This window comes from Neophocaena asiaeorientalis, unplaced genomic scaffold (genome assembly GCF_003031525.2).
Source record: "Neophocaena asiaeorientalis asiaeorientalis breed wild unplaced genomic scaffold, Neophocaena_asiaeorientalis_V1.1 scaffold212, whole genome shotgun sequence".
NCBI classification, from domain to species: domain Eukaryota; kingdom Metazoa; phylum Chordata; class Mammalia; order Artiodactyla; family Phocoenidae; genus Neophocaena; species Neophocaena asiaeorientalis.
The window spans coordinates 6,474,141-6,490,358 of NW_020174046.1; the positions used below are offsets into that span (position 1 = coordinate 6,474,141).

The 16,218-nt window shown below is 36.7% G+C and overlaps 1 protein-coding gene across 1 annotated transcript in view; it reads left to right on the forward strand.

Annotated features, from left to right (window-relative positions):
- SCEL (sciellin) overlaps window positions 1-16,218 on the forward strand; it is a 237,411-nt gene that overhangs the window by 178,098 nt on the left and 43,095 nt on the right. The window contains exons 14-18 of the mRNA XM_024753970.1: window positions 3,399-3,443; window positions 4,866-4,925; window positions 11,316-11,375; window positions 12,319-12,378; window positions 13,551-13,610. Of these exons, the coding sequence (XP_024609738.1) occupies window positions 3,399-3,443; window positions 4,866-4,925; window positions 11,316-11,375; window positions 12,319-12,378; window positions 13,551-13,610 (285 nt within the window). The remainder of the gene's footprint in view (window positions 1-3,398; window positions 3,444-4,865; window positions 4,926-11,315; window positions 11,376-12,318; window positions 12,379-13,550; window positions 13,611-16,218) is intronic.

Here is a 16,218-nt window from a genome sequence, read left to right on the forward strand (position 1 = left end):
CCTGGAATCATTTTTGATTCTTTCATGTCTTGACCCCTTTGTGTAGTATTAGGCACATATGGATTAAATGTCTAAAATGCCCTGCACACCCCCACGACCTCACCCCAGTTCAGACCATCATTGGTTCCATCACAGGTTATCAGAATAGGTATCCAGATTGACTTACACTCCTCATCTCTCCCCCCAGTAGACCGTTACTACCCATCACTGCCAGAGTTTTCTTTCTACGGTTCTGCTGGAAAAATCACTCCACCTGGCTCCCCATTGCCTGTTCAATTATGTATAACCTCATTCAATGCCTTTGATAACCTGCCTCCAACCTAACATTCCTTAGCAACTTCTGACTTCACCCTTACATTTATCCTACATGCAGTACCAAATTTAATCACTTCCTTTCTGTAGTTTCCAGAGCCTCTGCCTTTCTTTATACCATTCCATCCACATGGTGGCCTTTTCCAACCTCAATGCCACCATATCCATCCATCCAAGTCCTACCCATTTTTCAAGATCCAGATCACATACCACCTCCTCTGTGAAGTCTTCCCTGAGTGATCCAGTGAGATGTGACTTCTGCCTCTCTAAGCTATTACAGCTCCATTATTCATATTATATAACAACTAGTCATATTTGGTATAGTTTTGTGGTATTTATGTAAATGTCTCATCTTTATTATCTCTTTAATCTCTTAGAGCAGATATTTTGTCCTACCACCTGTCATCTGCAAAGTCTGACACAATGTTTTGTGCAAAGTAGAAGTGTTTATATAGTAGATAATGGTAAAACAATGATAAGCAGTGAGAAAACCCTGAGTATAAACATTCCATAGTTTAAATCCTGTGGCTACAAAATTTTTCCTTGTTTAATGGAATTTAGCAGTGCTAAGAATGTTATTAAGGATTGCAGTCTCAGTCAAAGAACTGAAGAGAAGAAACAGAAGTGACACTTAGCTCTTTGCTGCAAACTCATGGGCAAAGTAGTAGCTCTAGATCCAGACAGAGATAGTCGAAAGTATCCTGAATGTTTTCATTTCTTTGTTGTCTAAGTGCCTAGATCTCTAATTTTATTTAATTATTTTTGTTTGAGGTAATAGTTTATTTTTAATAGGGATTGGACAGTTTTTTGGACTGGATAGATTTTTGGTGGGTGTTTAAGGGAGAGATAGGTGAGCGATGCTGAAGGGCACTTATGGTTTGGCACAAGTCCAACAAAAACAGTGAGAGCTGCAGTTAGTTTAACTTTCCTGTCCCCTCTCCCTTGCCAGGATGCACGAATTCCACAGCCAGATACGTTCTTCATGGGGAGAAGCTGTTGCTTTGACGTGGGCCAGGGGAAATGTCTTTTGCATCGATAGCTGAGAATCGTTACTGTGGACTGTCTAGAGGGATGAGACATAGCTGTATTTATCTTAGTTGCTTTGTAATACTCCTTTGAAAAATGAACTCTTACTCCTATCTGACTAAGAGCATTTAATTTATTGTAAATGCAACGGTGAAATTTAATATCCAAAGGTTTCATCAATTTAAGGCCATTTTGAAAACTCAACTCCTTTGTTCAGAGTGCAGCCCCCGTTTCACTTAATTTCCCACAGAGTGTCTTCTCATGATTTATGTTAATTTTCTCGTGGAAGCCCAAATCCTGATCTCATCATTGTGACTCACCAGTCAGAAAGGTTTAGGGCTAAAATTTACAGAGTTTGCTCTTTCCCTTGGGGACATGGAACAGATTTGTAGCCTCAGTGTTGGAAGGTAGAATTTCAAATAAGAAATGACAGTGCAGCATTGTGTCAGGGCACTGGGTAGTGTTTGTCTCACACAAGGATAGAACGTTAATCCATTTTTTGTCAGGGTCAGCAACTTTCACATTTCTATATTTATTCTCAGCCTTCAGTTCTTCCATTGAATATGCAATACTACTTGAAATGATTCATCTCTGTGATGGCTGTTGATTGAATGAGTTTTTCAGATTCCTGAAGAGAGCTGTTCCAGTAGTTATTCTGGTGATCTGCTATGCCAGGCATCTATTAAGCACATTACTGACTCAACGACCGTAGATCTCTAAGGCTGAGCCAAAGTCTTGGTGCCTCTAAATTCAGTTTAAAAAATAAATATAATGAGCATTTTTAAATGAAAAAATTAATATCGACTGGAAACTGTTTACTATAATTGCCAAAATTAAATTGAGAGTTTATGACATGCCAGGTATAATCCTAATCACTTTCCATTCATTAATTTATTGGTTCTTTTCTGAGGTAGGTACAATTAGTATTCTTATTTTACAGATGAAAATAATTGAGGGAGCAAGAGGTTAGGTAACTCACCCAGAGTCACCAACTAATAACTACCTGACTAGAATCCAGGTATCCCTGACTTGGGAATCTGAATGTCTAACTACCAAGTTACTTGGCCTCGTGGCCTCCTGGTCAACATCAATGATGACTTGAGAAGAAAGAGGAACATTCAGGAAGTGTGAAAAATATGTGAGGCTAGAGCAGGAAGAAGGGAAAACCAAGACTTGTGAACTGGAAAACTGGGTGGGGAAGGCAAGAGAAATGGGGGTGAAGTGGGTGGATAGAAGGGTTGAGAAGAGGATATATTGTGAGGAGCAAACAGGAATGAAAAACCACTGCGGCTGCCTTCCTTGGGGAGAAGGCTGAGCTCCTGTGGTTCTAAGGAATATTCCAGAATCCAGGGGGTTAGCTTAAACAAGTAGCTCCTGAAGAAGCAGTCAGTAGAGTCTTTACAGTTTTCAAGTATGGAAACAGGAGAGCAAGTGTAGCTGAACTGGAATAAGGGAGAGTAGAGTTCAAGAGAGAAGCCAGACTTACTGATAAATGAGTGTTTTCCAACAGCTGCTTTGTGCAAGTACATTATGCAAAGATAGAATCTATAATTAGTCAACATACCTGTATTTGTTGATTCAAGTAAAACCTGTATTAAGCATCTACTGTGTGAAAAACCCCATATTAAACACTGAAGAGGATCCAATATAAAATACATTTCAAAATTTTAAGTGGTGTGTGTGTGTGTCTGTGTGTGTGTGTCTGTGTGTGTGTGTGTGTGTGTGTGTGTCTCTATGTACACTAGCAAGGACATTAACATGAGACAAGTGTATGATTACTATATTACAAAGTATAGCAACGTAGGTACTGTAAAGGAGATACAAAAATCCAAAACGCTGCAAGGCTTCCAAAAATGTAGGGGACTCTACTCAGTTAAAGGACTGGGAAAGATTTCTTGGCGAAAGTGGTGTTTGAGGAGAGCTTTGAAAGATAGAGAGGATTTTCGTGGATGATAAATGTGGGACATACGTTGAACTTCAGAGAACTCAGAAATAGTTGTTTTAAGCTGAATCTGCCCCAGGATTTTACTAATGTAAGATATTCTTTTCTCTCCCCAAAGTGAAGAATTAGATAATCTCATCAAAATGAACAAAAGCTTGAATAGGTAAGATTTTAAAACATCTATTTTTTCGCTTTATTACTGAATTTGCTTTGTTATTTTTCAGTATTTGAGCATGAGGACCCATATACTGGGCTAGTCAAAAGCATCCTACAATTCTTGAATAAAAAGCTTGCAGAAATGGTTTCATCATTGTTATAAATGGTTATTACAATTTAAAGACACTAATATTGAAGTGTCTTTGATTTTCACACACCAGTGTTTAGTAAGGCAGTTATAAAAATAACCACATTTCTCTTCCTGAAATGCTAATATATTAGTATGTAAACAATTTGGTTTGGTCACTGAATGCTTGTAGTTGAACCACTACAAAAACCACTCATCTTCTTAGTTAACATTATCTCCTTATTGTGAGTCATTTGTAATTGCATAACTTAAAGATCATATTAATTGAGGTTTGTGTTAGAGGTCTGTGCAATTTTAGTTCTCTCTCTGTTACTTGGCACACTAACATACAAAACGGGCAGGGACCAAAGTGAAGAAGAAACAAAGCAAATGTCCGTTTTCTTATCTATAAAGACAGGAGGCATTAGATTAAGAATCAGACTTCATGGCCTACTGGGACCAGGCAGGGATAGATGAGTGAAGGGAGCTGGCTCTGTATCGTAGAGGGAGCGCCCTGACTGGGAGAGCCCAGCTGTTTCTCAGCTCCAGCTGATGTTGCCACGTGAGAATTTGAGCCTAAAATTGCAGGACACTTTCAGGAGATCCTGAAACTCCAGGTGTCTACATGTCATGGCCAGCTTTGTAAATATTGGTCCACATAAGAAACAAAAACACTCCATGAACCCAAACAACACATCCATGAACCTATTACAGCTTGTAGATCCCCAGTCTGTATCTTTTCTTTTCTTTAAGGTCCACTGCAATTTAAAATTTGAGTCTAGGAAGATACCTGTTTGGAATAAAGTGATTTCAAGAATTGTAGCTCATCTTTCCTAGCCAGCTATTTTTCCTGTCTTAGGTATAAACTTATCTATGTTTTTTTGAGTTAAGTATCCATTATTAGCACTGATGAGACTCTTTGTTCAATACATTTAAAGAAATAAGGGTATTGATGGTCTCTTTAGAGCAAATCTTAAGGCAGAGCCAACAGAGAAAATGTAAGTATGTCTGTCTCTAACCTGAAAATATTATCTCCCAGATGGCTTGTTTTATTCTTTCAGACATTATTAGCTGGAAGGGAGTTATGTCCTCTGGCATAAAAATGTACTAGCAGATGGGGCAGTGCACTCAGTATTGTAAATTTAGTTCGGACATGATTGCCCAGAAGGATTTCTGCTGCTCTATTCAGTAAGAGTAAATGAGCAATTCATGAAAAATTTTTACTGTATCTGACCTTTCAAGATACCACACAATTTTATTTCAATATGCAGTCTTTTATTTGAATTTCTTTGTGTTTTATAGACCCAAAAGCCTTGAAAATCTCATTGTTGTGAATACCCAGACAGACAAAGATGGCAAAGGGTAAGATTTGATTGAGACTCATACAGGCTTCTTTGATTGAGTCCTAAACTGTATGCCATTTCCTGGGGGAGACCCCCTGCTCAAGACAAAAGTCAGACAGGCTGGTGGAAGAGGCACTTTATCAGGGTCAGGAGATGGGTGGGTGTCTTGGGACTGGCTCTGCCACCAACATCAATCTGGGTGACCCTGGACAAGTAGCTTAACCTCTGGAGACCTCTGTTTCCTCAGTCCATAAAATGAAGGGTATGATCTAGATGGTCTCTAAGTTCCCTTTTACATCTAAAAGTGAAAGAAATCAAACTGACCATTACAAGTAGTGAACAGTAGGCTGGTTTATGAACTAAATATGTTCACTATAGGTCATATTGATACTGGGAGCATAGCCCCTCACCACTGAAGTCTTTCTGAGGGACTGAGACATTTTTCAGTTGGAATCTTGATTGAGTCACTTCATATGTATATCACTCAGATATACTTGTAAACATCTCAAGGTCAAAAGCCATGCTTTTATTTATTTTGTATCATAAAAAAGATTAATTAATGATCAGTAACCATTAATTTAAAGAGCATTTAAAGAGGTTAACTTATAGTTTTAGACTGACACTGATATACTAGAAAATGAATTACTACTGACATTATTTTTCATGTTGAAAGAAACCAAACTTTTGACAGTTTCATTAAAGAAAATCCTAGAACAATCAAGAATGACAAAGGATAAAGATTTCTGAGGTCTCTACTGCTTTTTCTCCAGATTGGCTGTTTATCTTGTATTCAGTGTGTCATTAGATTTGCCTTTTCCTACCATGATGATTATTTCTATTGTCCTGGTTATCTTTAAAAACCATTGATCTGTGCCAAGCTGTGCACAGATGGGTATTCTAGCATTCCAAGTCAAACTCTGCAGTATGCCTTCTTAACCCTCTCTGATGTAGAACACAACAAAGTCTATATAACAAAAAGTGTGGGCAATCATAAACTCCAATCAGACACTGAACACTTATTACCAACATATTACTATAATGTGAATGTGCAAACATTATTACAGGTGATTTTTTTTTTTCCAAATGGGGAACAGATGAAGTGGAAAGCAGTCAGTTCTCTGTAAGTGGTTGTATGAGTTTTACAGGAAAAGATGAGATTTCAGATTTTTTAAGAAATGAACTTTGGAAAATGAAATTAAACATCCTCTAGAAGGAATAAATAGCAGAATAACTGGGTCAGAGGAACAGATAAGTGACCTGGAAGATAAAATAGTGGAAATAACTACCACAGAGCAGAATAAAGAAAAAAGAATGAAAAGAATTGAGGACAGTCTCAGAGACCTCTGGGACAACATTAAACGCACCAACATTCAAATTATAGGGATCCCAGAAGAAGAAAAGAAGAGAGGGACTGAGAAAATATTTAAAGACATTATAGTTGAAAACTTCCCTATTATGGGAAAGGAAATAGTCAATCAAATCCAGGAACCACAGAGAGTCCCATACAGGATAAATCCAAAGAGAAACATGCCAACACACATATTAACCAAACTGTTAAAAATTAAATACGAAGAAAAAATATTAAAAGCAGCAAGTGAAAAACAACAAATAACATACAAGGGAATCCCCATAAGGTTAACAGCTGATCTTTCAGCAGAAACACCGCAAGCCAGAAGGGATTGGCAGGACATATTTAAAGTGATGAAAGGGAAAAACCTACAACCAAGATTACTCTACCGATCAAGGATCTCATTCAGATTCAATGGAGAAATTAAAACCTTCACAGACAAACAAAAGCTAAGAGAATTCACACCACCAAAGCAGCTTTACAACAAATACTAAAGGAACTTCTCTAGGCAGGAAACACAAGAGAAGGAAAACACCTAAAATAACAAACCCAAAACAATTATGAAAATGGTAATAGGAACATATTGATAATTACCTAAAATGTAAATGGTTTAAATGCTCCAACCAAAAGACATAGACTGGCTGAATGGATACAAAAACAAGACCCGTATATATGCTGTCTACAAGAGAACCACTTCAGACCTAGGGACACATACAGACTAAAGAGGGGATAAAAATGATACTCCATGCAAATGGAAATCAAAAGAAAGCTGGAGTAGCAATTCTTATAGCAGGCAACACAGACTTTAAAATAAAGACTATTACAAAAGACAAAGAGGGACACTACATAATGATCAAGGGATCAATCCAAGAAGAAGATATAACAATTGTAAATATTTATGCACCCAACATAGGAGCACCTCAATACATAAAGCAAATGCTAACAACCATAAAAGGGGAAATCAACAGTAACACAATCATAGTAGGGGACTTAACACCCTACTTTCACCAATGGAGAGATCATCCAAAATGAAAATAAATAAGGAAACACAAGCTTTAAATGATGCATTAAACAAGATGGACTTAATTGATATTTATAGGACATTCCATCCAAAAACAACTGAATACACTTTCTTCTCAAGTGCTCATGGAACACTCTCCAGGATAGATCAAGCCTTGGTAAATTAAAAAAAACTGAAATCGTATCAAGTATCTTTTCTGACAACAATGCTATGAGACTAGATATCAATTACAGGAAAAAAAACTGTAAAAAAATGCAAACACATGGAGGCTAAACAATACACTACTTAATAACCAAGAGATCACTGAAGAAATCAAAGAGGAAATCCAAAAATACCTAGAAACAAATGACAATGAGAAAACAATGACCCAAAACCTATGGTATGCAGCAAAAACAGTTCTATGAGGGAAGTTTATAGCAATACAATCCTACCTCAAAAAACAAGAAACATCTCAAATAAAAAACCTAACCTTACACCTAAAGCAATTAGAGAAAGAAGAACAAAAGAAAATGCAAAGTTAGCAGAAGGAAGGAAATCATAAAGATCAGATGAGAAAAAAAAAACAAATTAAGGAAATGAAAGCAAAGATCAATAAAACTAAAAGCTGGTTCTTTGAGAAGATAAACAAAATTGATAAACCATTAGCCAGACTCATCAACAAAAAAAGGGAGAAGACTCAAATCAACAGAATTAGAAATAAAAAAAAAAAAAAGTAACAACTGACACTGCAGAAATACAAAGGAACATAATAGATTACTACAAGCAACTATATGCCATAAAATGGACAACTTGGAAGAAATCAACAAATTCTTAGAAAAGCACAACCTTCCAAGACTGAACCAGGAAAAAATAAAATATAAACAGACCAATCACAGCACTGAAATTGAGACTGTGATTTAAAATCTTCCAACAAGAAAAAGCCTAGGACCAGATGGTTTCACAGGCAAATTCTATCAAACATTTACAGAAGAGCTAACACCTATCCTTCTCAAACTCTTCCAAAATATAGCAGAGGGAGGAACACTCCCAAACTCATTCTACAAGGACACCATCACCCTGATACCAAGACCAGAAAATGATTTTACAAAAAAAAGAAAACTACAGGCCAATATCACTGATGAGCATAGATGCAAAAATCCTCAACAAAATACTAGCAAACAGAATCCAACAGCACATTAAAAGGATCATACACCATGATCAAGTGGGGTTCATTCCAGGAACGCAAGAATTCTTCAACATACGGAAATCAATAAATGTGATGCACCATATTAACAAATTGAAGGAGAAAAGCCATATGATCATCTCAATAGATGCAGAGAAAGCTTTTGACAAAATTCAACACCCATTTATCATAAAAACCCTCCAGAAAGTAGGCATAGAGGGAACTTACCTCAACATAATGAAGGCCATATATGACAAACCCACAGCCAACATTGTTCTCAATGGTAAAAGAATGAAACCATTTCCACTAAGATCAGGAATAAGACAAGGTTGCCCACTCTCACCACTCTTATTCAACATAGTTTTGGAAGTTTTAGCCATAACAATCAGAGAAGAAAAAATAATAAAAAGGAATCCAAATCAGGAAAGAAGAAGTAAAACTGTTTGCAGATGACATGATACTTTAGATAGAGAATTGTAAAGATGCTGCCAGAAAAACTACTAGAGCTAATCAATGAATTTGGTAAAGTAGCAGGATACAAATTTAATGCACAGAAATCTCTTTCATTCCTATACACTAATGATGAAAAATCTGAAAGAGAAATTAAGGAAACACTCCCATTTACCACTGCAACAAAAAATAATAAAATACCTAGGAATAAACCTACCTAAGGAGACAAAAGACCTGTATGTAGAAAACTATAAGACTCTGATGAAAGAAATTAAAGATGATACAAACAGATGGAGAGATATACCATGTTCTTGGATTGGAAGAATCAACATTGTGAAAATGACTCTACTACCCAAAGCAATCTACAGATGCAATGCAATCCCTATCAAACTACCAATGGCAGTTTTCACAGAACTAGAACAAAAAATTTCACAATGTGTATGGAAACACAAAAGACTCCGAATAGCCAAAGCAATCTTGAGAAAGAAAAACAGAGCTGGAGGAATCAGGCTCCCTGACTTCAGACTATAATGCAAAGCTACACTAATGAAGACAGTATAGTACTGGCACAAAAACAGACATATAGATCAGTGGAACAGGATAGAAGGCCCAGAGATAAACCCACGCACATATGGTCACCTTATCTTTGATAAAGGAGGCAAGAGTATGCAATGGAGAAAAGATAGCCTCTTCAATAAGTGGTGCAGGGAAAACTGGACAGCTACATGTAAAAGAATGAAATTAGAACACACCGTACACAAAAATAAACTCAAAATGGATTAAAAATCTAAATTTAAGGCCAGACACTATCAAAATCTCAGAGGAAAACACAGGCAGAACACTCTATGACATAAACCACAGCAAGATCCTTTTTGACCCACCTCCTAGAGAAATGGAAATAAAAACAAAAATAAACAAATGGGACCTAATGAAACTTCAAAGCTTTTGCAAGAGGTTCCTTAAAAAATTAAAAATAGAACTACCATACGACCCAGCAATCCTACTACTGGGCATATATCTTGAGAAAACCATAATTGAAAAAGAGACATGTACTACAATATTAATTGCAGCTCTATTTACAATAGCCAGGACATGGAAATAACCTAAGTGTTCATTGACAGATGAATGGATAAAGAAGATGTGGCATATATATACAATGGGACATTACTCGGCCATAAAAAGAAACGAAATTGAGTTATTTGTAATGAGGTGGATGGACCTAGAGACTGTCATACTGAGTGAAGTAAGTCAGAAAGAGAAAAATAAATATCGTATGCTAACACATATAAATGGAATCTAAAAAGAAAACAAAAAAATGATTGTGAAGAACCTAAAGACAGGACAGGAATAAAAACGCAGACGTAGAGAATGGACTTGAGGACACGGGGATGGGGAAGGGTAAGGTGGGATGAAGTGAGAGAGTGGCATGGATTTATATATACTAACAAATGTAAAATAGATAGCTAGTGGGAAGCAGATGCATAGTACAGGGAGATTAGCTCTGTGCTTTGTGACCACCTAGAGGGGTATAATATTAATTAATTAATTAAAAGATAAATAAATAACTGAAGTTTGGAAAGTTCCATACAAGTGGTGGAAATTAGGAAAAGTGGGATGAACAACACAAGTCAATCGTGTGGGCTAGGAAGGAGGAGAAAAGAGAAGGGGTTTGTAAGCTGGTATAACTTGATAGCAGCTGGGCTTTGATGCAGAAAAGATGGGTCTGTTTGGTGTGGTAGGGAGAGCCCACAGTTTCTTTTCCTTCTTCCCTGCCTGTCTCCCTTCCTTCTTCCTTACACAGAAAGAACCTGAAATGTCAGCAGTCTTATCACAGTGAAAGACAGAGACAGATGAAAATAACATTGAACCGGGGGACTTAGAGAGATTAGCTTTCATATTCCCTAATTGTTTTAAGCTATTGGCATGTGAAAGTTTTATTGGTTGTGGTCAAGTCACATAAAGTACTGGTGTCATCAAAGAGTTATTTCTACCTTTCCCAGGTTACTTTTTATTTAAAATGACTTGTCTAAATCTTCAGAATGTTTAGATTTAAAATGTTGATCATCTGATTTCCACCCTTGATGTGAATGATTTTCATGTTTAAGGAAGACAATATCTCAACACATGTATTAAAGTTAGTTTCTCACCAACCCACCCTCAAAGGACAAAGAAAGCAAAAGCTGAAATGTGGGGGGGAACGTCTACTTTTAAATTGATTTAATCATAACCGAGCAATGGTTGGGTCCTCACTGTAGGATAGTTAGCATATCAGCATTTGGCATGAGAAGAGCCACTTGAATTAAATATTTCTAAAGACTTCTGATGTTTCAGGTACTGATAATGTCTTACTGCTGTTGTGAAAAATCTGTTGAATCTCTCTTTCTCTCTCTGTTGCTGTGCTCTCCCTGCCCCCTCAAATGTTATAAAGAAACCAAGGCCTTGGAAGTCTTATTAAAGTTAATCAAAGGACTGACAAAAACAAGAAGGGGTAAGTAAAGCTCCTAACATAATGGGGCTCTCTTTTTTCATGTTAGATTTTTACACCTTGTTGGAAACGGGAGTGTTATACTTTCCTCTGTCACAGTTGAACTGTTGCACTTTGGGGCCTATCAGAGATAGTAGTCAAAACATATGATGAATCCTGTTTCCGTAAGACCACATGTTTGAGTTGCACTGAAGTAAGTGCAGGAAAACTTACTGCATAATCTCTTATTCTATATTTTCTCAAATAATTTAAAAATGAGACAAATTTTCTATTTAAATTAAGAAATAGAAAGGACAAAATTGCAAAGTGAGAGGTGTGTTGGCGAAGATTTTTTAAACTGATTTAAACCAAGTACTACTGTGGAAATTAAAATAGACAAGCTAAGGGATAATTATATTGAAGTTTCTCTGGTCAGTTGGCCCTGGAAACATCTGACATCCTTTCAGGGACATTCTTATTTATATGGTTTTCAGAAAAAATTGAATGCAAGTTAATTGACATAAGGTCTCCATGTTTTTTCCAAAGAATCCAAGATCTCAAAACAGTTATCAAAGCAAATGCTAGGACAGATCAGACTAGCAGAGGGTGAGAACTGCTTTGATGTTTCTAAATCTTGCTTATTTTCTACTGGGTTAATTATGTGATCTTCTCAGTATACTGAAGGGGGTCACATCTTTGAGTTTGGCTTCTCTCTTCTGTGTCTGAACTCTACTGCCCTGAGCTTTACTTTGGAGAGTCTATCTAAATTTAACTTTACCTAGAGCCCAATAGAATCCTAGAGATTAACTTAACTATATTATTGATAGGTAACTTTCGTAACAAAAATGAATTTAATACCAGTATAATAATCTTCTCCAAAAGCTTGAATTAATCATCAATAATATGGAATGTGTATATAAAAAAATACTGTGGGAATACTTTGAAACTGATCTAATTTTTTTTTAAGAGGTGAAGACCTTGATAATGTTATCAAAGTGAATCCCAAAGAAAGTGAAAACACCACTGGGTAAGACTGATTAGTATCTTTAAATCTGATTTCTGCAAGTGACAATAAGATAAAATGATTTGGCATTTTAACTTTAGAAATGTGTTTTACTGGCATGGAATTGGATAATAATGATAGGCCACATGACCTTTCCTCCTTGCTCCCAATAAAATTGCTTATTTTTGAAGAATTGCTCCAATGTTTAATAGTAAGTTGCCTTTTCTCCCAGATTTTGATTTGGTTTTAGGGGTGAGTTACTGAATTGAATTTCTTTGGATCTAAAGAAAGCACAATCTTGACAATATTTTAAAAGTGGATCTCCAAAATGACAAAGATAGCCAAGAGTGAGTGTTGACTAAAACTACTGAAAATCAACTTCTTTGAGCATGGTGGTCTCAGAAGGCAGCCCAGGGGAGGGGCTGGGCAGATACACACACTGGGAGGAAGAACATCCCACCACTTCTCTTCTTCAGGGCTATGTTGACAAGGCAGCAGTACTCAATCACGATACCTCTGCCATCCTCCACTGCCCTCTTTGGGTTCGGGCTATGCCCCTTTTGGTGTTACTCAGTTCATTTTAATGGAGATGACACGTGTCTCCCCAAGAAGTGTCATTAATTTTCCTACCATGTAAGGTATTTTTTCTTGCTCTTATAATTCACCATAATCTAATTATATTTTAAAAGGGGGAATGGTTGCGTTTCTATGAAAACATATATTTTTAAAATTATTTTTTATATTGTTAAACTATTATCATCTTTTACATTATTCTTATTATTTAAAAACAGAATAGGCAATTATATCTGATTTGTTAGGTGGAAATTTACATTCTATCTGGATCCAGTATAGAACTTTATCTAACTCAACATTACTTCAGTGCCACCCATCTGGGGTGTTCTAACAAGATGCATCTGAGGGCAAAGCTGATTTTCTTAAATAACAAGTTTCACGTATACTTATGCATTTTGAGAATGAAACAAAAACATCATATGTTTCTTGTTGGTAAATTAGGAAACTTAAATGGTCTTCAGCTCAAGAAGTAAGAGAAGAATTTTCGTTTGCATTTAGAGCTTTAAAAATTACATTGATAGAGAATGTGTATACTTACCACTTCTTAATTTTGTCAATCATTGTTCACTTGATCAGTGTTTTATTTTAATGACATTCATTAAAACTCATTTCCTTATTCAAAGGAAAGAAGACCTCAATGGGCTTATTAAAGAGAATCCTGAAACAAATAAAAATATCAAGGGGTAAGTAATTTAAAGCTTTTTATTTCTCCTTTGGCATTTATAAACACATTGGAATTCTGAGTGCTTGCATTCAGGAGAGCAAATTGAAATTCAAACCGAACTGAACTCTTTTTTTCCACATATGTCATATTAAGCAATTCTATATGAGTGATACACAGAAGTGACCTCTTGCATCTTATTCTCAGGTGACATTTGCTATAAGGTAGATTTTGAGAAATTAAATGAGAATTTGACGACCCTCCTCTACTATTTATTTCTTTGTGTGTAAGTGTATGTGTGTGTGTGTGTGTGTGTGTGTGTGTGTGTGTGAGTCTGTATGTGTATGTGCATGTGTAAATAGTGTGTTATGTATAAATGTGTGTATATATTAGTGTATATGTATAAGTGTGTTGGTATAAGTGTATGTGTGTGTATTAATCAGGGTTCTCCAGAGAAACAGAACAATAGAATAGAGAGAGAGAGAGAGAGAGAGATTTAGTATAAGGAACTGGCACATGCCCTTCTGGAGGCTGAGAAGCTGGAGGCCCAAGAGAGACAATAGTAGTTCCAGTTCAAGTTTGAAGGCCTGAGGACCAAGAGAGCCCATGGTTAAGTTCCAGTCCAAGGGCAAGAAAACAAGGTCTTAGGTCAAGCAGTCAGGCAGGCAAAGTCTCTTCTTAACTCAGCATTTGGTTCTATTCAGTCTTTCAGCTGCTTGGCTATGGCCCACCCATGTTAGGGACGGCCATCTGCTTTACTCAGTCTACAGATTCACATGTTAATCTCATCCCAAAACACTCACAGACACACCTGGAATAATATTTGACCAAATATCTGGGCACTCTGTGGCCCAGTCAAACTGCCACATGAAATTAACCATCACAGTGCATATATATATATATATATAAACATATGTGTGTATGTATAAGTAGTGTGTGTGTATGTGTATGTTTGCATAAATAGCATATATAAACAAGTCTATGTCTGTGGGAGTGTAAGTAGTGTGTGTGGATGTGTTTATGTACAAACTGTGTGTGTACTGTGTTTGTGTGTAGTGTGGGTATGTGTATATAGTGCAGTGTATGTTTAAAGATGAAGAGCTTAACGAAGTGTACCTTGTAAACGAATCACCCTACCCATGAGTTGTCAAGTAAATCTGGAAAGCTTATGTCCTCTTGCTTCTTTTTTTACTTTTTAAAAAACAGATGGAACATATCTGAAACTGAGCTTGTTGACGTGTTGCTGAAAAGTATACCAAATAATTCCATGTGGTTTCTTTTGAACTCCTTTCCATTCCATTCACTCAGTACGTGTTATTATGCATTGATTCTAAAATGTGTCACTGATGCCTGCAGGCCCTGTCAGCAGAGCCTGGCTGGCTGAAAGCTGGTGTGTGCTGTCAGGCCGTCCTGTTCTCAGCAGCAGTGTGGTTGCAGGCCCAGTGACCCTATGAGTTGCAGACGTGGACAGTTTTGCAACCGACAGACTGAGAAGAGAGCACTGACTTCCTTGGTTACCTGGGTATTTCAGGGAGGTAACTTGAGGTTGGGAGCAGGGAGTCTAAAAGACCCGGGTTCAAATTCTGGCTCTGTCACTTTCTAGCTGTGTCCCCATGCTTCAGATTACTCACCTACAAAATAGGGATCATAATACTGTCATGCCTGGCACATAGTAGATACAAATAGTTTTAGCAATGATAAAGATTCACATGAATTGTGTTTTCTTAATAATTTAGATTCTGTTCAAATATTTAACTTACTTTGACTCTCCAAGAAAAATTCATGTTCTTCCTTTCTAATTTTTATTAAAAAGAGTATTTCAAATCATCACCTATTGTTTTTCATAGGTTGGGGTGTGCGTGTGTGTGCCTATGTGTACACATGTGTATACACACATACAAACGTGTGCATTCATGTGTGTATGTATGTGTGTGCATTCATGTTTGTATGCCTACATGTGTGCGTGCATACAGGTGTGTGTGCAAACAAGTGAAAATGTGTCTTTGATTGTGTACATGTGTACACATGCTTGTGTGTGCCTAAATATATATGTGAGTATATACGTGTGCTTTTGTGTGTATATGAGTACCTATGTTCATGGTTGTGTATGTGTGTGCTTCCTGGGACCTTTTAGGGACAGTAGTCATCTTTTTTTTTTTTTCCTTTACCAAGCATAATTAAATTCTGTAGATCTCTTAAAAGTAAAATAAGATCGTCTCCCTCCCTTATAAAAAACTTTCAATGTTCTTTTATTTCAGGTAGAATAAAGTTCTAAACTTCAGTGATGGCCTTTCACATGTTCAGTAAAGTCCAGCCAAACTGATCTTTTTTCTATTCCAGGCTCACTTCTGCCTTAACACTTCTGTGTATGCTATTCCCACTTTGGGAAGCTCTATTCCCATATTGTCACCTTCTCAAAGAGATCGTTTCTGACCATTGAATATAATTAAGTCACCACCCCCTCCTTCAACCCCAGCATTGCAGGCACCAGGCACTCTTTTTTACTTTCTTCATAGCATATATTATTATCTGGAAATGTGGCATTCATTTACACATTTGATTGCATATTGCCTGCCACTCGTCAAGTTAGAATGGAAGCTTCTTGAGGGCTAAGCCCGTCTGTATTGTTC